At 51.3% G+C, this 24,832-nt stretch overlaps 1 protein-coding gene across 1 annotated transcript in view; it reads right to left on the bottom strand.

The window, feature by feature from the left end:
* Window positions 1-20,119, bottom strand: part of pappa2 (pappalysin 2) — a 39,657-nt gene extending 19,538 nt beyond the window's left edge. The window contains exons 1-13 of the mRNA XM_076138229.1: window positions 19,213-20,119; window positions 16,677-16,909; window positions 16,024-16,251; window positions 15,113-15,711; window positions 9,770-9,918; window positions 8,142-8,281; window positions 7,853-8,006; window positions 7,571-7,763; window positions 7,265-7,398; window positions 5,111-5,293; window positions 4,388-4,691; window positions 1,466-1,594; window positions 1,302-1,387 (exon numbers count right to left, since the gene is read on the bottom strand). Coding sequence (XP_075994344.1) covers window positions 1,302-1,387; window positions 1,466-1,594; window positions 4,388-4,691; window positions 5,111-5,293; window positions 7,265-7,398; window positions 7,571-7,763; window positions 7,853-8,006; window positions 8,142-8,281; window positions 9,770-9,918; window positions 15,113-15,711; window positions 16,024-16,251; window positions 16,677-16,909; window positions 19,213-20,119 — 3,439 coding nt within the window. The remainder of the gene's footprint in view (window positions 1-1,301; window positions 1,388-1,465; window positions 1,595-4,387; window positions 4,692-5,110; window positions 5,294-7,264; window positions 7,399-7,570; window positions 7,764-7,852; window positions 8,007-8,141; window positions 8,282-9,769; window positions 9,919-15,112; window positions 15,712-16,023; window positions 16,252-16,676; window positions 16,910-19,212) is intronic.
* Between the last annotated feature and the right edge of the window lie 4,713 nt (window positions 20,120-24,832).

Here is a 24,832-nt window from a genome sequence, read left to right as displayed (position 1 = left end):
TACAATAAAAGATTTGATGACGCGCAAGAAAAACAATTTGGCAAAAACAGGTTTTTACAAATGAGGACACTTAAAGTAATTTAGTGAAGTGTTCACTTTAGTCACACTGAGGTTGTTTGGGTTTCCTGCCACAGTTAACCCCCGACATGCTGGAGCCGTCTGGGTGTTCACTGAATGAAAGACAGCGATGCAGAGCGTCCACTGAGGGGCGCTGTGGCACTGGAGCACTGGCAGGGTTGGAAAGGGGGATAGTTACTGTCCTTGCCCAGGGGAACCCTGAGTATCAAGCTCCTCTTACCCAGAAAGAGAGCTTGACAGAGAGGCAGAGCGGTAAGCAGAGCTGTAGAACTTCCTCAGTAAAGGTCAAAGGTCACATGTACACAAACACTGGCATGATAAAACCTGATAAAGTGCATGTATTGTGTGAGATGCTGAGTGGCAGAATGAGCTCAGTGGAAGAAGGAATGGTTCAGAGGGTCAGAGGTCAGTCAGGCTGAATGGTTTTCTCAGGTGCTCAAAGTGAACACGTTGCCTTTGGTTACTTCACTCTGCACACTTCTGCCAAATGAACTTGACATGGCAACACTGTGTTCAATTGGTTTAACTGCCGAGTGTTTTTATCAGAAACATGTTTCCATTAAAGTCCAGCAGTGATTCATCTGGATGAGTCCAGCAGCTGTCCAGCTGTTCATCACGCCAAATGTCTGACGTGTCCCATGTTTCTGCCCTCAATGAGGAGACGCTGCCTTACAACCTGACAGCTTCATCCTCCTCATGTCAGCCCTGCTCCTAGATGATCAGAGGACAGACCAGGTCACAGGTCAGTCTCTACTGCCAATCAAGTCCCAGGTTGTTCAGTCTGTCTTGATTTCTCAGCAGAAACTTAAGTCAAACTCTCCAAACATGTATTAGAGTCTAACTTCAGCTCAGATGTGCTGACAGGAAGTTTCCTCTAGGTGTTTAGTGTTCCATGTGACCTTTGACCTATACTGGGGAAGTTCTGCTGGTTTCCAATAGCCTGGTCTGCATTGTGGTCTTTGTATGATGGAACCTGGAAGTCCCCTTACAGCTGCATGTGCGATGCTGGAGCTCACACTAGAGGCGTTGATGCTCTAACTGCTCTAACTTCCATGCAGAACTGTTTCCTCCTCCTGCCTGAGCCCCTGCTTCCTGCTGTAGCTTCAGTCTGTGTGTGTGTGTGTGTGTGTGTGTGTGTGTGTGTATTGTGTCATATTGGCCTGCAGCAGACAGAGGAAGGAGAAACCTTGCAGATGTTTCAGTCTGGTCACCTTCAGACTCACCGTGACAGTTAAACCCCGCCTCCCTCCGGCATTTCTTGGAGCAGCCGTCGGCGTCCAACAGATTACTGTCGTCACACTCTTCTGTCCTACAGAGAGAGGAGCACATCATCTTCATCATCTTCATCAGAACCCTCCTCCCCCTCCTCCCCCTGTAGTGCACTGACCCCTGGGTGAGTCCGTCTCCACAGAAGGCCTGTCCGTGGGTGTAGGTGAGAGGAGGGGAGGGGTCGCTGAGGAGACCCTCTGCCCCCACCTGGATGGTGTAGAGGTACTTCAGTCCCTGCGTCACAGAGCTGCACACAGAGCAGAGCATGTGATCAGCTGGTGTGTGTGGCGGCCGTGCGGTGTGTTAGAAGTATTTATGTATTTATCTTATATACGATCAAAGTTGGCAGGTTGGTTGGGGTCAGGGGTCACAGCACATCTAGGCTGTACGATCAGTGAGAACATCATCATGAGTTATTCTCTGATGTGACATTCGTCATGGTGATACAGTTTCCTGGTGGGTTAGTCTCAGGGAAGAGGACACTCACTGTCACCTAGGTAACCACCACCACAACCCAGCCACATGACTCATTCATTACATCATAATGCAAAGGTTGTGTTATGAGACAGTGTGTGAGTGTGTAGGTTGTGTTATGAGACAGTGTGTGAGTGTGTAGGTTGTGTTATGAGACAGTGTGTGAGTGTGTAGGTTGTGTTATGAGACAGTGTGTGAGTGTGTAGGTTGTGTTATGAGACAGTGTGTGAGTGTGTAGGTTGTGTTATGAGACAGTGTGTGAGTGTGTAGGTTGTGTTATGAGACAGTGTGTGAGTGTGTAGGTTGTGTTATGAGACAGTGTGTGAGTGTGTAGGTTGTGTTATGAGACAGTGTGTGAGTGTGTAGGTTGTGTTATGAGACAGTGTGTGAGTGTGTAGGTTGTGTTATAAGACAGTGTGTGAGTGTGTAGGTTGTGTTATGAGACAGTGTGTGAGTGTGTAGGTTGTGTTATGAGACAGTGTGTGAGTGTGTAGGTTGTGTTATGAGACAGTGTGTGAGTGTGTAGGTTGTGTTATGAGACAGTGTTGTGTTATCTGGACCCAGTGACCTCACAGCAGGACGCCAGGGCACAGAGCTGCTCCTGTATCAGACCATCGACCTGTTCTGGTCCTGAGCCTATAAAAGGAGTCGTGTGTCCGCCTGGAGACGACCTGGACCTGCAGACACACGAGTGACTCAGGAGCTGAAGTGTGTCTGGTTTCTTTATGAATAATGGATATGAGAGCTGATAGAGGAGGAAGATGACAACTCTGCTCTCTCTCCTCTACAGGCCTTTGTTTCTTTATTTTCTCTTATCTCTCCTTAACATTCACCCCCTCACCCCCACCCTCTCACTCCCTCACCCTCTCACCCTCCTCTCTCTCCCCCTCTCACCCCCTCACCTCTCGCCCTCTCACTGGTGGTGGGTGATGGGGCTGATGGGGGATCCTGTGATGCCTCCCTCTGACTGGATTATCCCTCCTTTCCATTTCTCTCTTTGTATCTCCACCTCTCCTCTCTTTCATCTTCAACACCCCTCCTCTGCCTCCTCCTCTCTCTAGCGCTCTGGTCTCCCTGCATCAACCCGTCTGCCCTCCTCAGTCCCACATTACTGAGGTCCCAGAGGCTCTTACATCTTTTTGCACTTAGACACAGCTTGTGTAACATACGAGACGTTTCTGAAGCTGCGTCCACCTAACATCCGCCCTGCTCTGTAAGGGTTCGGCTTCTCACAAACTCAGAGCACATTGGCAACTGAAATCAATGATGGTGTGACAGCAGTGGCACGTTCTGGAACCTTCTTATCTGGACGTCTACAGACGCTGTAACAGGAAGGAGCCGGAGTGATTGCAGGTAGGGAGGATTTCAAAATGGAAACAAACTGGCTTGTAGCTTGATGTTTGGGTTCCAGTAATGATTTGGACACCGTTTTCACCAACACAAACTGGTTCCCCTCCGCCTGAGACTCCACTCAGCTTTGATGGAGTGCACGCTTGTTGAAACAGATTTGGATCAGAAGCTGCAGCTCGGCCCACCATGCTGAACACATTTGGGCCTTTCAAAAATAACCACATCCAAACACTTGTGAGCAACAGATATCAGTCCATTAACAGGACACACACGTTTACACAAGTCTGCACAAACACACACACACACACACACACACACATACACGGACACACAGGTGTGTGGTCCCTGTCTAACCTGCATTAGCATTTAGAACAGCCTCAGGTGGAGTCCTGTGTGTGGCTTTGGCACAAATACAACTAGGATTAATACACCAGGAGAGAAAAACACAACACTTTCACTCTGTCCTCATACGTGTTGTTCTATCGTGCTTCTCCTGCCAGTCAGCACCTCAGATAATACCGGGTTTGTATCAGTCATAAATGTGGTTCAGTCCCTCAGTCATATGGTTCAGTCCCTCAGTCAGATGGTTCAGTCCCTCAGATGGTTCAGTCCCTCAGTCAGATGGTTCAGTCCCTCAGTCAGATTGAACAGTCCCTCAGATGGTTCAGTCCCTCAGATGGTTCAGTCCCTCAGTCAGATGGTTCAGTCCCTCAGTCAGATTGAACAGTCCCTCAGATGGTTCAGTCCCTCAGTGAGATGGTTCAGTCCCTCAGTCATATGGTTCAGTCCCTCAGATGGTTCAGTCCCTCAGTCAGATGGTTCAGTCCCTCAGTCAGATGGTTCAGTCCCTCAGTCAGATGGTTCAGTCCCTCAGTCAGATGGTTCAGTCCGTCTTGATCTCTCAGCAGAAACTAAAGTCAAACTCTCCAAACATGTATTAGAGTCTAACTTCACCTCAGTTTCCTTTAGGTGTTTAGCTTTTGTGTCCATGTGACCTTTGACCTTTACTTTGGAGGTTCTGCTGGTTTCTAGCAGCCTGGTCCAGAGGAGAGCAGACCTTCAGCTCTGGTTACAGCTTGTCTGTGATCAGTGTGCTAACCTCACATACTGGAGTCTGATTCAGCTGTCAAACCGTCTCAGTCTCACCCTGGCTGTTTAAATCTAGCAGGTAACCGCAGCAGATCATGTTTGTATGTTCAGAATGTCTGGACTCTACCTGTCGGTGAAGGTCTGCTGGCTCTGAGGTGAGGGGGGTTTGTTGGTGAAAGGTGGCTGCCGGTGGACGGTGTAGAGCAGAGGCTGACAGCCGGAGCACAGAGGGCTGCCGGGGCCCGAAGACAACATGGCAGCGTCGATCTCCATCTTCTCGTCGAAGGTGCAGAGTTTTATGGTTGAGATTGCGGCGGCGTGTGTGTGGAGGCGCAGGGTAAGGGGCGTGTCACAGAAGACGTGCTGGGGGCCCAGGTTGATGGTTCTTCCCGTGTCTGTTATCAGCTCGATGTCAGATATGGCTGGGTTACCTTCACCAGACAGAACAAGCAGGTTAGATCAATATGTTGACATTAGTGTGATGGTTTGGGTCAATACACACGTCTAGAAAGAAATGACATCATACAGCACATCAGTGTTTGACTCTTGAGCCCCAGCAGACGGTCGCTATGCTGCCAGAGTTTCTCTTTCCTAGGATGTGATGTGGACCTGTGGTCATAATGTGTTAGGAGGTGTGAGGGTGGGGAGGGATGCAGCGCTCTCTATGTGCAAGCAAGCCGTTGGTATGGTAACAGGGGGGAGATCTCCACACAGGCCATTGCTGTGCCTTGACTGAGGGATGTTTGTTAAATGTGGCCTGCTGGGATTATGGAAGGTTGTTATGGAGCAAACGCCCACATTCACCCCAAAAAGTGTGTAGTTGCAGGGAAAAGCATTTGTTGAAACTCACTGGTGGAGATGTAGGTGACCCAGAGAGTGAGTGTGTGTGGAGCGACGGCATGGAGGAACCTCAGGGTGAGAGTGCAGCCCTCTGTGCCGGGACACGGCGACGTCACGTTGGTGTCGTACAGGCTGAGCTCAGGACTCCACGCCTGCAGGCTGGGGTCACACGGCTGCTCCACGTCAGGCGGGCCTGGGGGAACCAGAGACAGAGCCAGAGACAGAACCAGAGACAGAACCAGAGACAGAACCAGAGACAGTGAGGACATGGGGACAATATCTAACCCAATCACATCCAGTTGTTTGTATCATACACCAGTCAGAGGCCGAGGTACTTCCTGTAGTCACTCATATTTGGATCAAACTTGGCCCGTTGAGCTTTGGTTGAGCTTCTGAGTTTCATCTGTTACACTCTAACATGTTTATGTGTGGAAATCTGCCTTCATGAAACACCCTACAGTATAAAAGTGAAAGCTGGATATTGATGTCTGTGAAGGTTCTCAGGCATCCAGGTCCATCCAGGTCCATCCAGGTCCATCCAGGCTCATCCAGGTCCATCCAGGTCCATCCAGGTCCATCCAGGTCCATCCAGGTCCATGACTTTCTGGATGTTGTTCTGTAAGCTCTTTATCTGCAGGTTTCCCATGACAAGAGGAGGGAAGGTGGCTTGGAGGGACCGTGCTCATGCAGGAGCCCACAGGTGTGAGGGGGAGGAGCCAATCAGCCACCAGGTCCCCTGTTGTTTACAGCACCAAGATGATTGAATGAGGAAACACTGAAGCACCCTTTATGTGTTCTCTACATGAGATACTAACTGACTTCCCTCTAAGCTGGGCGCAGGCTTGTGGACGTGATGGTTCTGATCCAAACTGTGGCACAAGCAGCACTTCCACCACAAATCTGCCAGCTATTCTGGCCGGCAGCACTTTGCCATTGTGACGTGTGTGTTGTGTTGCCAGCGATGATATCCGCGTTGATTTGTCCAATTTCCTGCCTGCCTTTCCGCGCTCGGGGCCACCGTGCCCGTCTGCGCTGGCTGACAAAGAGACGCGGCGTGTTGTCTTTCCCTAGAAGTGGGAAATGGTGAACAGGGAGCCAGAGCAGCAGTAGACTGGCTGTCTCCTCTGCTCTGTGGATCCCTCTGTTTAGAGTAAGACTGTAATTGACTCTTTATCATCATTATGATCCCACAGCCAGAGAGGGGGAGCCCTAATCCCCCCCCCTCCTCCTCCTCCTCCTCCTCCTCCTCTTCATCCTCCTCCACGCTTGTTTTCAAAGCACAAATTCCAGCAGAGGATTTCCACATATTTGGGTTTTTTCCACGGAAGAGATGGAAAGTGTTAATCTGCTCTCACTCTCTCTGTCTCTCTCTGTCTCTCTCTGTCTCTCTCTCTGTCTCTCTCCCTCTCCCTCTGTCTCTCTCCCTCTCCCTCTCCCTCTCTCTCTCTGTCTCTCTCTCTCTCTCTCTCTCTCTCCCTCTCTCTCTCTGTATCTCTCTGTCTGTCTCTCTCTCCCTCTCCCTCTCTCTCCCTCTCTCTCTCTCTCCCTCTCCCTCTCTCTCCCTCTCTCTCACTTTCTCCCTCTCCCTCTCTCTCCCTCTCTCTCTCTCTCTCCCTCTCTCCCTCTCTCTCTCTCTATCTCTCTCTCCCTCTCTCTCTCTCTCTCTCTCTGTCTCTCTCTCTCTCCCTCTCTCTCTCTCTCTCCCTCTCTCTCTGTCTCTCTCTCTCTCCCTCTCTCTCTCTGTATCTCTCTGTCTCTCTCTCTGTCTCTCTCTCTGTCTCTCTCTCTCTCTCTCTCTCTGTATCTCTCTGTCTGTCTCTCTCTCTCCCTCTCCCTCTCTCTCCCTCTCTCTCTCTCCCTCTCCCTCTCCCTCTCCCTCTCTCTCCCTCTCTCTCTCTCTCTCTCTCTCTCCCTCTCTCTCCCTCTCTCTCTCTCTCCCTCTCCCTCTTTCTCCCTCTCTCTCTCTCACTCTCTCTCTCTCTCCCTCTCTCTCTCTCTCCCTCTCTCTCCCTCTCTCTCACTTTCTGTCTGTCCCTCTCTCTCCCTCCCTCTCTCTCTTTCTGTGTATACCTCTCTCAGTGAGGTTTAGCTGCTTAAATGATAAATCAATAAGCACAATATGAACTCTGCAGTTATGCACACACACACACACACACAGACTGACCGACGGCCTCCTCGGGGGTCCAGTAGCCTGACGTGTCACAGAGGCGAGGGGAGGTGGCCTGGTAGGCGTACTGGTGGAGGACACCGTCCCTCTCACAGTCCCCACAGCGGACAGCAGACAGGTGGAAGGAGGAGCTGGACAAAGAGACAAAGAGACAAAGAGACAAAGAGACGCAGAGTTGTCAGAGGAGCCCAAAGGGTAGCACGGCTAAGCTCAGGCAGCATGAGCAGGCGTCTTTGTGCTGCTATGATCTGTAGACTGTTTGTTCTCTCTGCAGGTGGAAACAAACAGAATGTAGCTGTGTACCTTTGGGTCAGCGGCCCCCTGACAGGAGGAAGCCAGAACATGGAGACAGAATCTGGGCTTTGGCCCGTCACTATGGGGGCCAGAGGGACGGGGACGGGTTGATGCTCTGTGAGCCAGTTCTGGTAGACCAGGTCAATGTAACAGTGCATCCTGGCCACTTGGTTGGGGGTGAAGTGGTTTGTGCAGTCATCATCTGATCAGAACAAAGATCAATGATTTAAATGAGCATGATGTTTACAGTTCTGACAGAGGAGCTGATGAAGGCCCGGTCCTCTGGCGTACCTGTGTAGCTCATGTAGTTGTTGTAAGGCGTGTTCTGGTACATGATGACCCCACAGGTATCGTTGACCGCTCCAGGATCGTGGCAGGCCTTGGATTTGGGCGTTGGGGCGGTGTCGGCACACAGATCTCCTGTCTCCATGGACGGAGTCGTCTCCTGATAATACACAGGACACAACCAGCAAATGGAGAGAAAGTCTGAGAATATTGAATGAAAAACTGCAAATTAGCAATGAAACCTGACCGTGGCGTCCCAGCGGCGCCCCCTGGTGAGAGGGGAAGATGCTCCTACCTGACACGGATCATCACAGGAGTCACGCTCGCTCACGCCCTTGAAGACATGGTACAGTCCAAAGATGTGACCCATCTCATGGATCATCGTGTTATTGTGGCCGACTGTGCCAAAGTAGGAGGGGCTTAGCACCATCCCCCCTGGACAAACCAGATCACAACATACACACGGTGTCACAGGACATTCAGTCATCAGAACACATTCAGACTGACTGGCATTAAACAGACAAAGATGGGAGAAACATTGTTGCATTACGTTGAAGTTCAACAACAAAATCACTAACAGACTTCGATTATGTGACTGTCAATCACTTCATTCAGTCATGTGACAGCCTTGGAGTAAACACCTTCACCTGCACCTCCTCTATGGAAGGATTCCGCTCAGCTCAACCAGTCAGCATCTCATCTAATACCTGGTGTGTCTGAATGTGGAACATTCTCAGTGACGATGTTTCAGTCCGTCTTGATTTATCAGTAGAAACTAAACGGTGTTTAGTGTTTGACCCAGTAAAGGTCAAAGGTCACACGGAACACTTTACTGTGGAAGTCCTGCTGGTTTCTAGCAGCCCGGTCCAGGAGAGAGAGCAGAGCTGCAGCTCTGTGTGAAGCTTTTTGCTGCAGTGTTTGCTGCTGATTCACAAACATTCCTCAGTTACCAGGATATGAAGTTCTGAAGTTATTGGTCATTAAGAAAAGACGTGAGTGTGGAATATGGAGCTGTGTGCTAATCTGAGTCTTGACTCTCTGGTCTGGAGGCTTGGTCCTCGTGGCTCTGTGATCTTCACACACGTGCTGCCTTTTGGTCTCTGAGTGTTTCTGAGCTGACCTCAGGCAGAGCGTTCCAGAGGCAGAGCGTTCCAGAGGCAGAGCGTTCCAGAGGCAGAGCGTTCCAGAGGCAGAGCGTTCCAGCACTCCTCATAAATGAAGTTTCTGTCGATGGCCCTGGGATGTCCGAAGGTTCAAACCACCTTCCTCACCAGTGGTATTAAACCTTTACACTTCGGCCCTGACGGTGGCGTGGACCCAGGCTCTCCTTCTCTGGAGTTCACGTCTCCTCTACTTTGGAGCGCTCTTACTACTTTGCACGAGAAGAGAAAACACGACATAAATAAATAGAGAACAGCTGGTGGTTTGGTGCTGCGTGGGAGGCAGAGCCCTCTGTGCCTTCTGTTTGTTTGGTTGTTGTTGGGTTGATTAGTCTTTTCCAGTGGAAAAGCACCTAATGATTGGAAGAGGAAAGAGGCAACGTGCCGGGAAATCTCTGCCAGCTCCAACTGTTCTCACCATCTAGTTTAGTAACGACCAAAGCAGACAACAACAAGATGAAGGGCAAAGAAAGCAAAGTAGGATGGATGGAGAGAGGCAGAGACGGAGAGAGAGACTGAAAACATAAGAAGGTCAGAAGGAAGAAAGGACCACAGAAAACGGAGTTAAGTGGAAAAGACAGAAGCAAAAGGAATTTAGAGTTAATACTTTGTGTTTATTAGCTCTGCCCCCTGCTGCTCCTGTATTCAAATACGCCTTTGTTACTTTCAAACCCAGCAGAATATTTGGTACTGGTGGGTTTTCCAGTATTCAAACACTCCCCTTGAAGCAGTGGCGGATGTGGTGGAGTTTGTGGGAGCTCACCGTGGGGGGTGAGAGCCTCCTTCGCCCACGGCCAGGTCGCAGCTCCCGCCAGCTCTTCACGTACCGAGTTGTTGGCAAAGAAGACGTTGAGCGTGTCGGAGCCGCTCAGGCGTAACTCCTCCTTTAGCTCTTTGACACTCATGTAGGCCCTGAGAAACACAAACACAACAGGGTACAAACACATCACGCACACGCACACGCACACACACACACACACACACACACACAACATCCATCCAGGGACCAGCAGGCTCAGCGCTCGCTCATTAAGAGATGGATTATAATTTGGTATTGCTAACAGCAACTGAGTCAGCCGTGATTGGCAAAGCCAGAGCCCCTCCCGCTGGACACAGAGCCCCTCCCGCTGGACACAGAGCCCCTCCCACTGGACACAGAGCCCCTCCCGCTGGACACAGAGCCCCTCCCACTGGACACAGAGCCCCTCCCACTGGACACAGAGCCCCTCCCGCTGGACACAGGAAAACCACTATAGGAGGTTCCATCATGAATATTGATGAGCTGAAATATTGACCTTGTATTGTAAGATGAATTTCATAATAATGTAATAAATATCACTGAGAACACTCCTGTAGCTGGAACTTTGACCTTTCCTGTGACCGAAGGTCCTGAAGGGAACCTGCAGCGTCTGTGAGAGACAAACAAACAGCTGCCAATCAATCCATCAGATCAGAAGTGTTTGAATAGATGTCCAGTGTCTCTCAGCCTGGTGTCTCCTGTAGCTCCGCCCCCCCCCTCCACTGTGATAAATGGCCCTGAACACTCTTTGATGTCAGCTCTGTCATCTCTGTCCTTCCCACATCATTTTTCTCCTTTGCTTTCATAGCTGGAAAGCTTTCTCCCTGCTCCCTGTCCAGGCCCGTGGAGGTGAACGTGCCCACAGCACCGTGGGTCAGAGTGCCGGCTGAGCTCTGTCTGCCTCGGCCTCCGTGCAGGAGGACGCGGCCCAGCGCTCCTGGTCTGAGCTGCCATTAAGGCAAGAATGCATGAGGTACGCATGGAGTCAGAGGATTCCTCCATACCGCTGATCTATAAGACACATTGCATCATCACACCATCAAGAGGAACCAGGAAGAAACTGGAAGGTTGAGATGTCCCTGAAGTTTGGGAACATTTGTAATTTGTGCTTGTGTTCAAAATTATGATGTGTTGATGAGCTGGTGGAACGTTTACACACACACACACTCTCACACACTCTCACACACTCAAACACTGTCTCTCAGTCCCTCCCTCTCTCTCTCCTCCTCTCTCCCCCTCCCTCTCTTTGTCTCTCTCTGTCTGTCTGTCTCCCTCTCTCTGTCTGTCTCTCCCCCTCTCTCCCTCTCTGTCTCCCCCCCTTCCTCTGTCTCTGTTATGACCACAGACTCTTTGCCCCCTCCCCCCCCCTCACTGCTACAGGTATGGAATGTAACTGGCAGAGGTGTAGAAACCATGTCAGCAGGTTTTCACTTCAGGTTTGTCGAGTCGTTTGTTTTTGCCTCAGACTTTCACTGAAGCGTCCTCAGAAGTCGAAGCGTTCACTCATTAGTGGTCGGCTTCCTGTCACTTGCAATTTCATGTAGCAGCGTGATGAGTCCTGTGCACGGCCTGAGCTGAACTCGGCTTCAGAAACACAATCCCACTCCAGACTCACTATGAGGCCGGGGGGGCATTCGCCTGCGGCCCTCCGAGGCTCAGAGGCCCCCCAGTACCGATACAAGCATGCTTCTGTGGCTCAGATCAAGATTTCATGCTCAGGGACCTCATCAGGGCCTGATCAGGGCCTGATCAGGGCCCCATCAGGGCCCCATCAGGGCCTGATGGGCCCCATCAGGACCTCATCAGGGCCTGATCAGGGCCCCATCAGGGCCTGATGGGGCCCATCAGGACCTCATCAGGACCTCATTAGGGGCCCCATTAGGGGCCCCATTATGGTGCCCTATCAGGGCTCTGTGTGTCCCAGCAGCAGCAGTGTGGGTGAAGCATGAACTGTAGCTGTCTTGTTCTGTGTTCTTGATTCTGGTTGTCAGTGTGATACAAAACCAAAACAACTGGGCCAATCAGAGCGCTTGATCCTGAGTTTGAACAGCCAATCAAATCAATTCTGAGTCCGTCATGTGCTATGTAAACATACATGCCACCAAGCTGGAGATTTGATTGCACATCTGTCTGTCCTCAGTGTTTCCCTCCACAGCAGGAGGAGGCGGGTTTCTTTTTGTTGTGTTGCTCTGTGTTGCTCTGTGTTGTGTTGCTCTGTGTTGTGTTGCTCTGTGTTGCTCTAACTCATCTTGCTCATATCAGGTTTGGATGTAAATCCATCAAATTTCAGCCTAATGGTCTGAAATCAAAGTGAGAAAATAATTCAACCCTAATCCACCTCATTAGGACCTCACCTCATGCCCCCCCTCTCTCTCGCTCTCTCTCTCTCTCTCTCTTTCTCTCTCTCTCTCTCTCCCTCTCCCTCTCTCTCTCCCGCTCTCTCTCTCTCTCTCTCTTTCTCTCTCTCTCTCTCTCCCTCTCCCTCTCTCTCTCCCGCTCTCTCTCTCTCTCTCTCCCTCTCTCTCCCCCCCTCTCTCTCTTGCTCTCTCTCTCTCTCACTCTCTCTCTCTCTCTCTCTCTCCCTCTCCCTCTCTCTCTCCCGCTCTCTCTCTCCCTCTCTCTCTCCCCCCCCTCTCTCGCTCTCTCTCTCCCCCCCTCTCTCTCTCTTTCTCTCTCTCTCTCCCTCTCTCTCTCTCCCCCCCTCTCTCTCTCCCTCTCCCTCTCTCTCTCTCTCTCTCTCTCTCTCTCTCTCTCTCTCTCTCTCTCTCTCCCTCTCTTTTCATGCCATGCCAGAATCGGCAGCGTACCTGGCCGTCGCTCTCAAACTGGCTCTCCACAACAAATTTGTGTCGTGACAGCAGCTGGCCTCCAAACCTTCTGGCTCAGCCGGGCCAGCAGCAGCAGCTGCACACATACAGGGTTCCACATTCTGAATACCTGGCCAAGAGCCAGGAGGGGGGGGGGCTATCAAAAACCCAGACCCCAAACATAAAAATGCTTCAGTGTTCCACAAATGCCAGCAAAATGTCATCCTCACATGAATTTTCTCTCTCTCTCTCTCTCTCTCTCTCTCTCTCTCTCTCTCTCTCCCTCTCTTTCTGTGTGTGTCTCTCTCTCTGTGTCTCTCTCTCTCTCCCCCCCTTCTCTCCCTCTCTCTCTTTGTGTGTGTGTGTGTCCCTCTCTCTCTCTCTCTTTGCAGCTGGAGGTCCAGGGACGAGCACACATGTAAACACCAGCTGGGGTGGAGACCCTCCGTAGCTCTAATGTGAATCCTCCGGGTCCGGCTGTTCCGTGGCTCAGGTGCCTGCTGAGCGTGTGTGTTGTTTTCAGTGGCAGTACAGAAGCAGGAAGATTCAATGCAGCAATGACATCACACACACACACACACGCCACATTTCCAACCTCAACAAGTCAAAGTCTGAAGCTGATCCTCAACATGACAGCAGCATCAAACTAAATCTACAATAAATAATACTTTGGCAATAAAGTCACAATGTTCTGAGAGTGGAAGTTGGGCAAAGAAGTCCAAATATTCAGACTGAACAGCTTTGAGGCGTCTCTCTGCAGGCTGAGGGGAAACATCTGACCATGACAGCTACCAAACCAAATGTTTCCCAGTCTGCCTCTGTGTTCTGACAGTGCAGCATAAACTAACATTTACCCATGACACACTTCACTTTGAGGAGCTTCCTGCGTATGGCCGAGCAGGGAGACCACACAGGTGCAGGCCGACTGCGTCCACGTTTAGCCCACATGAACCTGCATGTGTCCGCCCAGCATCAGCCTCTTTCTCCACCTTCAGCCCACAGGGAGGGGCTTCAGTCACTGCCCCCCACTCATCCCAATCGTCCAGCGCTACAGCGCCACTAAGAGGACCGTCGCAATGAGAGGGAACCTGGAAGTCCCTTTGATCATTCATTCAGTTATTCATTTTTGGCTGCTTGGATGACTCTGGATGGTTGTGTAGCCCAGATGTTCTTCTCCCTGACCATGTTCTCCAGGTCCTCCAGTCCAGTCTTCACAGTTGGACGTGCCTGGAACACCGCAGGAAGGAGGGAAGCCTCCTGATCAGATGAACCCTCCTGTCTCCTTTCAATGCCAGGAGAATTTAAAGTCCCAACCCCCCCCCCATCTACTTCTACCTGTGATCTCATTCTTCCTCCACTGACAGCTCATGGCCACTGGTGAGAGATTGATTGGTGAATTGAGAGGTTTCCTTCAGGCTCAGCTCTCTCTTCACCTCTTCAGCTGCAGAGCTCTGCTTCCTCCCCTTACTGGCCAACAGAAGCCTGAGATACTTCAACTCCTTCATCCGCCTCACTCCACCTGGAGAGGAGAACCACAGCCTCAGACGCGGAGGTTCTGATCCTGATCCAGGCCTTGTCACAGCTTTTCTTGTTTATAGCGATTGTTTCTGTTATAGACCCATCAAATCAGTTTGAATCAGAAACCTGGTCTGGGGTCTGCTGGGACTGGAGTGGTTCCCTCTGAACCTGTCAGTAAGAGAGCGTGCCCTCACGTCTCTGTTCTGTTTCCCAGCCCTGCAGAGTGAAGCTTTGATTTAATATGGGGCCCTCAGGAACCTGCACCACCCCCCCACCCCCCCCCCCATCCGGCTCCACGCCAGCTGTGAGCGCCCGTCTGTCAGAGCTGGAGGGAAGGCGGCGGGCTCCCGCTCAAGTTGTTTAGTAAAAATAAGTGTGTACTTTGGCCTCTGAACCCACACTCCTCACTTCACACAGCTCTCTCCAAAACCACTCGGGAAAGTGAGACTACCAATTTGTACATGAGGCTCGCTGAGCGCTTCACTTCACTGCAGCAGAGACTTTGACCTCATTTATGGGCAGAAAGGTTCTGAGGCCAACAGAAATTGTAGCAGTAAGAACAACATGTCCTCCTTACTGGCTTAGAACCTAATCCCTCTATTACTCTCTCCTCTATGTCTCTCTCACTGTTGACATGTACACAGTTAACCCTTTAGGTGAGCACCACAGAGCAGAACCACATGTGGCCTAACTGCATAAAACAGCACCACCACAAGAGGCCCTGGCATACGAAAGAACCACAGTTACAAAAAACAGCTGTTACTTTGTGAGGAAAGGCTTGATTTATACAAACACAGACATGGACACCTCAACGCAACTTCAAGTGTTCAGGAAACCAAGAACCAAGAACCAAGGTCATCAGTCAAAGGTTCAGAGTCACTTTTTTATGCTTACTGCATCTTTTTCCTTCGAGGACAAAGAAAATGCTTGGACAGACAGACAGACAGACAGACAGACAGACAGACAGACAGACTGGCCTCACCTGTCAGCTGACTCAGGATCGAAGCAGGTCTTGAGGACATCAGTGATCTCTGGGTCACAGCAGTCTCCATCATCGTAGTCGTACAGGATGCTGTTGCACTCCATGTTACAAACGCCATCCTGTCTCTTCCAGTTGTAGCACGGCCCCAGGCGGAGACAGTCCCCTCCGTCGTGTCCCGTCCTCGGGTGGTCGCACTCAGGGTCACACTGACGGTTCCCAATCTTCCCAATCCGACAGTTGCTGAGGATGAACCTCTGTCGGAGGGAGGAGTTTCTCACGGCGTGCACGCTGAGTTCCAGGGTGATGTTGTACGGGCGGAAGGCCTCGATCAGAGCCTGGTGCTGGAGCTGGATCTGGGCGTGGGACACAGTGGGGTCGCCCCCATCGTCCTCGGACAGGTTGATGATCCGGTACCGGACGTGCTTTGGCGCCCTCAGCTGCCAGTTGTTGTTGTAGCTGGAGATGATGTCGACGTTGTCACATAGCGTCAGGCCACAAGGGGGCGGCAGGAACGGTGACACCAGCTCCTGTTCAGGCAGGGGGGTGGTGCTGATGCTGGGGTGGAGGCCTGGTCTGTAAGGAGTCCACAGCTGCTCCACCTACAGGCCAACACACCCACAGCAGGATTCACTTAGTGCTCATATTTCTACTCAATTTTAATTATAAATAATTCCCATAATGCATAAATAATGACGAGCTTCCCAATAGTCCCATTGTTGTGACCCTGTGTTCTGTTGCCCCAGCAACTGTGCTACTAGCTAAACAATGGCAGACCTGCTAGCTAGCTAGCTATGTAGCAGCAGCTTGTTTTAGTTTATTTAAATTTCACATTTCTGTTCATTTGTTAGAAGTGTTGGAGTGTCTGTGATGTAGGTCAGAGGTCATTAGGAGGTTTAGAATGAAGCCGTTACATGAGAGAAGTCGGCCCACATGGCCAGGAGGGGCCGGCTCTGATCCATCTGGAGGGGCCTCTGCAGCAGGTCCTGGTGAGAGCGGGCGTAGCCCCACAAGACCACGCCCCCTACATGTCCTCTGAAGCTGTGTCCATGCTCCGATTGGTCCCCGCCCAGGAAGAGGGTTCTGCAGGCCTTCATGAAGGGGCTGTACAGGTTCCCCGACTGCAGGCTGCTTTCTCCCACCTGACAGAGGAACAAACACATCAGCAGGATCTGATCCACCTGGAACCGGCAAACACCACAACCCAGAACAACTGTGCTGAGCTCATCCTGCCAGGCAGCATCTCAGATAATACCTGTTGTGCAACTCAGATGTGCTTACAGGAAGTTTCCTTTAGGTTTTTAGTGTTTGACCTTTGACCCTTTACTGGTGAAGTTCTGCTGGTTTCTAGCAGCCTGGTCCAGAGGAGAGCAGAGCTGCTGAAGGCCCTACAGAGGAGCCCGGCGTCAGGGTAAGGACAGTAACTACCCACTTCCTACTGTCCAGTGCTACAGCGTCACTCAGTGGACAGTTATGATGCTCTATCTGCTCTACCTGGCCCCTCAACAGAAGAGAGAAGGTCCAACCTTCTAGTGACCTGAAGCTCATGAACCTGCAGCCCACACACCTTCGCTCCATCCACATACAGGCTCATGTTCTGGCCGTTGTAAGAGGCCATCAGGTGAGTCCAGGCGTTGGCGTGGTAACGCTGGTGGCTGTAGACGGTGGTCGATCTCACAGCTCTGTCTGTGCGAAGGGTGAAGAAGAAGCGAGCGTCCCTGGAGCTCCCAGCTTCTACCGTGCGGATGCCGACCGACCAGCCCTTCTCACTCAGCGAATGGGAACAGTTGTCGAGCACACCTGAGGCAAAGCAGCATCATGTTGTTTATGCACATCAAGAACAGTTAGAACAAGTGCAGAATCAAAGGAAAGCAAAGCTACAAAAGGTCACTGCCCTCAGGAATATGAATCAATACACACAGCAACCAGCAAAGTGTCCAACCGATGACAGCCCTGCAGAGAGAGGCAGGCAGGGTGGAGACACTGCACAGGCCAGGAGGGTGAGACAGAGACGCAGACGGACAGACAGAGAGAAAAGACAGCAGGAGAGAACAGAGAGAGGAAGGAGGACGGAGGGATTCACTCAGCCAAGGCAGGGCCCTGATGTTTCCATCTGCAGTTGCAACAGACACACAGAGATCCACATGTGGGGAGCAGATGTGGATCTGTGGGACAGCGAAGGGTCAGGGAACCCCTTCACCCTGCTCCACACTGTGTGAGTGTGTGTGTGTGTGTGTGTGTGTGTGTGTGTGTGTGTGTGTGTGTGTGTGTGTGTGTGCAAGTATGCTCACACGCCTATATGTGCGAGCGCCTTAAGTGGGCAATGGGAGCCTGGCCAGCTTGATGGTTAAGCTCCGATCAGACAGAACACACACACACACACACACACACACACAGGTTCACTCAAATGAAGCTGATTTGACTTCATTCATGTCTTCACACAGAGGATGCAGTGATCAGTCGGGCACAGTAGAGGGCGCTGTTCTTCTCTTTCTCTGTGAATTGTCTCACACAGATTGACATAAGGTCCCCTGTCCCGGGGTCGGGGGTGAGGACCTCCTACACACCTGCTCAGACTGTGACACAGGACTACGGCCTGTGATTGGTCAGAGGTCATGTGTCACAGTGAGTGGGTGTTGCCAGCTGACCAATCAGGAGCAGAGCTGCACCTCCTCCTGCTGCTCAGCTCACATATGTGGACTTTATCTGGATCATCATAGTATCATGGTATACTGAGAGCATATTTATTGGGCTTGGATAAAATAAGATAATACATTTATGCTTCTAATGATCATCTGCTCTATCATCACCAGAGTCACTTTGGACGCTCGCACACTCGCCAGCATGACATTCAAACTAATATCAAGAATTTAGTCAAACAGGACATTGCAGGACGATCTGAAACCTTGTCACCGTAGCAGAGTTTGTCCTGCAGCACCAAGAAGAAGAAGCCAAACCCTGGATTGATGAGGTCGCACACAGAGGTCAACGTCACGTCTGATAGAAACAATAGCAGTTTGTTTTCCCGTGTATTTCTCAGATTCCTTTAGGACACTACAAAGAGAATGGCCCATACCACAAAATGCCGCCCTCACATAAGGAAGCAATGAGGGGGAAAGAGTTGAGTAATGGAGCTGGATCTTTGATCAGAGTAAATGTGAGCGGACGTAACAGTTTGTGGCCTCCCTCACTATCTGGACAGCTGCTTTTATCCGCCTCAGTCTGTTTGATGTATGCGTCCTTCTGTCAAATGTGTAACTTTTCATGCAGGCTCACAGGGGAAGCTTGATGTTCATCTTCATGTGAAAGCTCTGAGTGTCTGCAGGTGCTGCTTAGAATCAACTGGAGCACACAGGCAAACAAGGGCTGAAGAACCTGGAACTTAGTTATGTAACCATGTAGTGAAGAAAGAGAAGAAAGGAAGCTCAAACCTAAGAAAATGCTTGGACAGACTCTAACCCTAACCCTAACCCTAACCTACACCATTACTCTCTATGTCACCATAACAACCAAAACCCTCCATCTCTGCCTGCATCTGACCTTCATCACCTGACCTCCTGACCTTGTAAACCTCCTTATTAACCTGAGTGATCTCTCTCTCTCTATCGGTGTGGGAGATCTGAATGTAGATCAATAATCAATCCAGTGATCAGTTCTGGATGCAGATCCATTCAGCCTGTTTCTCCTTCACTGAATCATCTCAGCTCCATGATGCTGCTAGTTGATGTTTGTAGCTCTGCTAGACACTCGGCTCTGCCTGGAGACATAGAGCTCCTCTCTGAAGAGGACTGAGGGACCACCAGATCCACATCCTACTGACCCAGATCCTACTGATCCAGATCCTATTGACCCAGATCCTACTGATCCAGGGCCTACTGATCCAGATCCTACTGATCCAGACCAGTGGAGTGTGGATCACATTAGACCCCCTCCAGTGCAGATCAGCTTCCCTCTGGCCCACTCCACTCCACTTAACCCTATGTGATGTTTTTCACTCAGTGTGCTGTAGAGGTGGCCCACATGTGAGCAGCTTGTGTGTGTGTGTGTGTGTGTGTGTGTGTGTGTGTGTGTGTGTGTGTGTGTGTGTGCTCCCTCTCACCCACCTGCTATCACCGCGGGGTTGCTCTGTCCTCCCTCCGGCTTCACCCACAGCTCCAGGCTGAACTCGCCCCTGGGCAGCTCCACCCCTGCGGCCGGCTTCACTTTCAACTGCTCCGGACGCCCGCTGAAACACAGGGTGGTCATCCATGAGGGGGGCACCCTGGGCACGGGGCTTCCCCAGGGAGAGGCGCTGCCGGCGGCCAGACTGGCGGGATGACGCACCTCCACCTCCTCCACCTCACCGGAGAAGTCATCGGAGCCGGCGTCCTCCAGAGTCCCAGCAGAGGAGTGCAGCTCCAGCTCCAGCTCCAGCTCCAACTCCCCCCGGGCAGCGTCCTCCTCCCAGCTGGAGTTGCTCTTCTCGTACCCAGACGTCCCGCCGAGGCTCCGAAGAACCCGGCGAGGGGGCTGCGTGCGGCCCGCGGGGGAGACGCTCTGTCCGGCTCCTCTGTTGCCATATTTTGGGTTCGATCCGCCATGAGAGGAGTCTGAGTCCCGCAGAGCTCCAGGGGGCTCCGCGCCTCCAGCCTCCTCTCCGGCCGGGTCGCCCCAGCCTCCCTTCTCCTCCGCAGGGTGCGCGACCCGGAGCGCCCCGGTGCCAAAGCTGCAACCTCCCGCGCAGACCGCAGGGGCGCTCGTAATACTGAACGGCTCCCCCCGGGCCGTGTGCGTCCTCGGACGGGCCGCTGGAGGTTGCTGTTGGGACGCGGAGAGGGAGCGCGGCTGCCGCCGGGACGTCCAAGCGGCGCTGACGGTGCAGGGTTCACCTGTTAGCCGGGAGAGCTCCCGGTCCGCCCGCCGGGCCATGGCGCGTTTGTGCCGGCTGAGTGCGTCAGAGTGAACCGGGTTTAGCAGCCACGTGTTGGTGATGAGGATGAGGAAGGTCGGCAGTAGTCTGATCAACAACATTTTCCCCGGGTTTGAGGAGATGATGGTTGATCTTAAGGGCCAATATTCCTCCACAGAAGCTCACAATAAAAGAGCCGTGAGTGTTTCCAATGAGACAAACCGGATGAGAGAAATAAAGAGGTTTGGAACGAAGTCACATAACATGATAGAGATAGAAAGGATCAGAAAGGTTTCTTAAGTGAATGTGTGACTCCTCTTCCTCAGTAAACACGCTGTGACTAGAAGCTGCTTTAGAGCTGAAGGTGCTGTAACATCACGGAATGCTTTAATCATTTAAGTCACTAGTTTGTACTTTCACTGTACTTCACCTTAGTAAAGCTGAAAAGATGTGTTTTTGTTGTATGTATATTTCTCAATATAAAAAAGAAAGTCCATCCTTATCAGCTGTGACAGCGTCCCCGCATGGCTCCGGTTCTGAGGCTCGGTTCTGTTTCTTTATGGGCTCCACACTGCTGCACTTTGCGCGCAGCGGTCGATGTTTCGCCTCTTTCTCATTCTCTCTCTAAATATCCGGATAGAAGCAAGAACAAACTCCAAACTGTGTCCGTAAATTTAGATGTCAGGAGTCTCTGTGCTAATTGATGCTGCAATCAAGCAACAGAGACTTTAGAACACAGAGAATTCTGCTAAAGATCTTTGCTTTCAATCGGACTTAATTTCCACGCTGGAGTTCTTTGGTGAATGAATGAATCTGTTTCCCTCCCGCGTCTCTTTACCTGAACCTTCAGTGCGTCCAAAACACTCTGATCCAGTAAAGTCCTCCTATCATCTGATCCAGTAAAGTCCTCCTGGTCCTGGTGAACAGAAGCTCTGTTGTGTTTCTCAGATCAGGTCCCGTAAACCTGCAGCAGGTTCGGCGTCTGAGCGTCAACTCCTCCGTTTGTTTCACTGCTGCAGCTCCCAGCAGCATATCCTCCATTCCCCCCCACACACCCCCCATCCCTCTCTCTCTCTCTCTCTCTCCCTCTCTCTGTCTCTCTCTCTATCCCTCCCTCTCTCTCCTTTCCTCTCTTACTCTCTCTCTCTCTCTCTCTCTATCCCTCCCTCTCTCTCCTTTCCTATCTCACTCTCTCTCTCTCTCTCTCTCTACCTCTCTCTCTCTCTCCCTCTCTTCCCCCTCCCTCTCTGTCTCTCTCTCCTTCTCTCTCTCTCTCTCTCTCTCTCTCTCTCTCTCTCTCTCTCTCTCTCCTGTGCCTTGACATCACTGGGAGGCTGTGTGTGTGTGTGTGTGTGTGTGTGTGTGTGTGTGTGTGTGTGTGTGTGGGGGGGGGGGGGGGGGGGGGGGGTGACAAGGGAAATCCCCCCCTCTCCTCTTCCTCCCCTCCTCCTCCCGCTCTTTCTGTCTGTCTCTCTCTGTCACATCACCAACAGGGGATGGGGGGGGGGGGGGGGTCTTACCCCAGTGTTTTACAAGGGAAATCCTCTCCTCCTCCCCCCTGTTGCTTAATAGAGGAGGAGCAGGGGTTGTGTTTGGGTGAGTTCTCTCTCTCACTCCCTCTGCCTCTCTCTCTGTCTCTCTCTCACTCTCTCTCTCGCTCTTTCTCACTCTAACTCTTTCTCTCTCTCTCCCTCTGTCTCTCTCTCTTCCCCCTCTCTCCCTCTGCCTCTCTCCCTCTGCCTCTCTCTCTCTCCCTCTCCCTCTCTCCCCCCTCTCTCTCCCTCTGCCTCTCTCTCTCTCCCTCTGCCTCTCTCCCTCTGCCTCTCTCTCTCTCCCCCTCTGTCTCCCTCTGCCTCTCACTCTTTCTCTCCCCCTCTCTCTCCCTCTGCCTCTCTCTCTCTCCCTCTGCCTCTCTCTCTCTTCCCCTCTCTCCCTCTGCCTCTCTCTCTTCCCCCTCTCTCCCTCTGCCTCTCTCTCTCTCCCCCCTCTCACTCCCTCTGCCTCTCTCTCTCTCCCCCCTCTCTCTCCCTCTGCCTCTCTCTCTCTTCCCCCTCTCTCCCTCTGCCTCTCTCTCTCTCCCCCCTCTCTCTCCCTCTGCCTCTCTCTCTCTTCCCTCTCTCTCCCTCTGCCTCTCTCTCTCTCCCCCCTCTCTCTCCCTCTCTCTCTCTTCCCCCTCTCTCCCTCTGCCTCTCTCTCTCTCTCTCTCTCTCTCTCTCTTGGGCAGGCAGAACATCTGTCTCACACATGAACATTGTTATTTCTGTGTGTCTTTCTTATGGTATAAATATGCTACCTGCTTCTTTGTGAACTCTCTTGTGGTCCTGAGCCAAGACTCAACAAACAGTGAGAGGAAGCTCTGGGCGAGAGAAACTAAAAGCAGGACAAGATGAAACCTAACCACCGCTGAATGACCCGAGAGTTATGTTTACCTTTAGGACCTTTAAAGGTGTGTTACACTGTGAGTGTTAGTGTGTTTGTTTCAACAGGAAGCTACTGTCACCTGTTTCATTTGGTGGAAAAGATTGTGCAGAGTTCCTCTCCCTTACAGCCATAATGTGTGTTTATGGAGTTATTATATACGGCTGCACAATATGACTTCAGCCAGAGCTTGCAAATGGAAAAATGACTTCTGCTCACAGTGCTAAGTCAAAAGACAGGTGTAAGAAACAAAGAGCCCATCTACTGAAGAGAGAAGCTTAGTTACAGACTCATATGTTGACCTCTGACCTTTGACCCTGAACCCTCTGTGTGTCATGGATCATGTTGTCATATGTGAGGAGGTGTTAGCCTCATTACATCATCACACAGCTCACTGAGTGAATCCAGGAGATCTGCTGAGCTTTTATTGTTGGAGGGCAGAACTTCTCTCTTTGTGCTGTAGAAGAAACAACAACATGGCTCATAAGGGTCCATTAGAGACCTACAGAGCTGAAGAGGAGGAGGAAGAACATCTACACACTGAGACCACAGAAATTCTGTAAAAACACTTTGCAGCTTTTACAGGATTGATTTTGTGTTTTGTGCTCACACAAATCACTTTAATGAAGATTCCATTCAAACCTTGCCTTTATATTCTTGCATTCTTTCATTCGTGCACTCAATTATTCACCCACCACCTCTGCTCAGGAGAAAGAAAACAGTGGCTCCTTGCTGCACACCTTCTGAAATGTTGCTCCCTCCTCACTGTTTTTGTCAGGCTCAATTTACAAACAAGGCCCTGGCTTCAGGAGGGAGATGGTGATGGAGGAGGAGGCCACTGGCAGTTATGGCAGGGGCCCCCGAAGGGGCAAAAAACGGTTCCTAAAGAGTGGGAGGCAGGAATTCCACAATCCCAGCCTGCCTTACTGAGGGATCTGCCTGCTAAACATTCAGCTTTCTCTACTGGCGAGCTGCCCTTTGAAATCCAGCTGCAACTGTGTCAGGAAAAAAGGAAACAAGAAAAATAGGAGGGAGGGTTTCAGAGAAGGTGAAAGAGGGAGAGGAAGAAAGTGATAGAGTGCTGTGTGTGTGTGTGTGTGTGTGTGTGTGTGTGTGTGTGTGTAACAGGCTGAATGGGCATGCTGCACCGGGGCCTCACCCCCCACTGTACAGGACCTCCACAGATTATCCTTCATCTGAGTTTGTCGGTCTCGACCCCACAGACCCTGAGGCCCACTTTCCGTCTCTCTCTTTTTCTCACTCACTCACACACACACACACACACTCGCTAGCCCCTCGCACCCTCATTATTTTCTCTGCGTCACTCACTCTTTCTCCCTTCACCTCTCTGCCACTCTGTAACCTCAGCCCAACACACACACACTCACACACACACACACAATCTGGTTCCTCATGCAAAAGAGGGGGACCCAACAGGAGAAAATCCAGGGTGATGTGCAGGACAAATGAGGAGGAGAAGAAAGAGGAAGGAAGAAAAGGAGAGAAAGAAGGAAAAGCTTTTCAACAGCAATGGTATAAAACGGAAGGGGGGGGGGGCCTGGGGGGCAACATGGTGTATGTACAGCCTGTAGGTGCTTTGCTCAAAGGCTCCCATTCAGCTGCAGTTGTTGCGTGTATGCAGCTTCTGCAATGTTCAAGAAATGAAACAAACCCGGAGTTCAAATTGTGAACAGCACATAGAACCTATCCAAACCTAAATGTGTCCTTCATGTTGTGACGTCTCTCATTCTAGTTCTGATTCTGATTCTGAAGTCATGTTTTCTGTTACTTGGAAATTTGCCTTCATTCTCGGTATTTATATTTTGAATTGACATTTTTCCTCTTTGGCTTCAGTGACCCAGAAATTCAGACAAAAGTCCAGTGTGTGTGTGTGTGTGTGTGTGTGTGTAGGTGGTTAGGTGAGCTGGCCTGTACTCATCAGGGTGGAACTACATCCTGACTAAGTTGTTTGCGGCTTATAGTCCTGTTGAGGGACATTAACCCCCCCCCCCCATGTGTGACTGATAAATGAGCGTAATTAAGTGCATTAAGGCTGCATAGGCCTCAGAGGTCAGAGGTCATTGTAAGCCAGGTTTGTGCTGCTGGCTGTAACTAAACACACAAACCCTGCTTGACTTTATAAAGAGAGGTTTGAAAACTGTTTCACATGTTGGACTTACATTTGCATTTTACCCCATCAAACTGACCTGCAGCACACGGGTTCCTGTCCCTGACCTGCAGCACACAGGTTCCTGTCCCTGACCTGCTGCACACACACAGGTTCCTGTCTCTGACCTGCTGCACACAGGTTCCTGTCCCTGACCTGCTGCACACACACAGGTTCCTGTCTCTGACCTGCTGCACACACACAGGTTCCTGTCCCTGACCTGCAGCACACAGGTTCCTGTCCCTGACCT

Source organism: Genypterus blacodes, unplaced genomic scaffold (assembly GCF_046128005.1).
Source record: "Genypterus blacodes isolate CSIRO-AG114 ecotype Tasmania unplaced genomic scaffold, CSIRO-AGI_Gbla_v1 ptg000353l_1, whole genome shotgun sequence".
NCBI lineage: Eukaryota > Metazoa > Chordata > Actinopteri > Ophidiiformes > Ophidiidae > Genypterus > Genypterus blacodes.
Note: the sequence above shows the minus strand (reverse complement) of the source record. Positions and strands in the feature narration are given on the sequence as shown.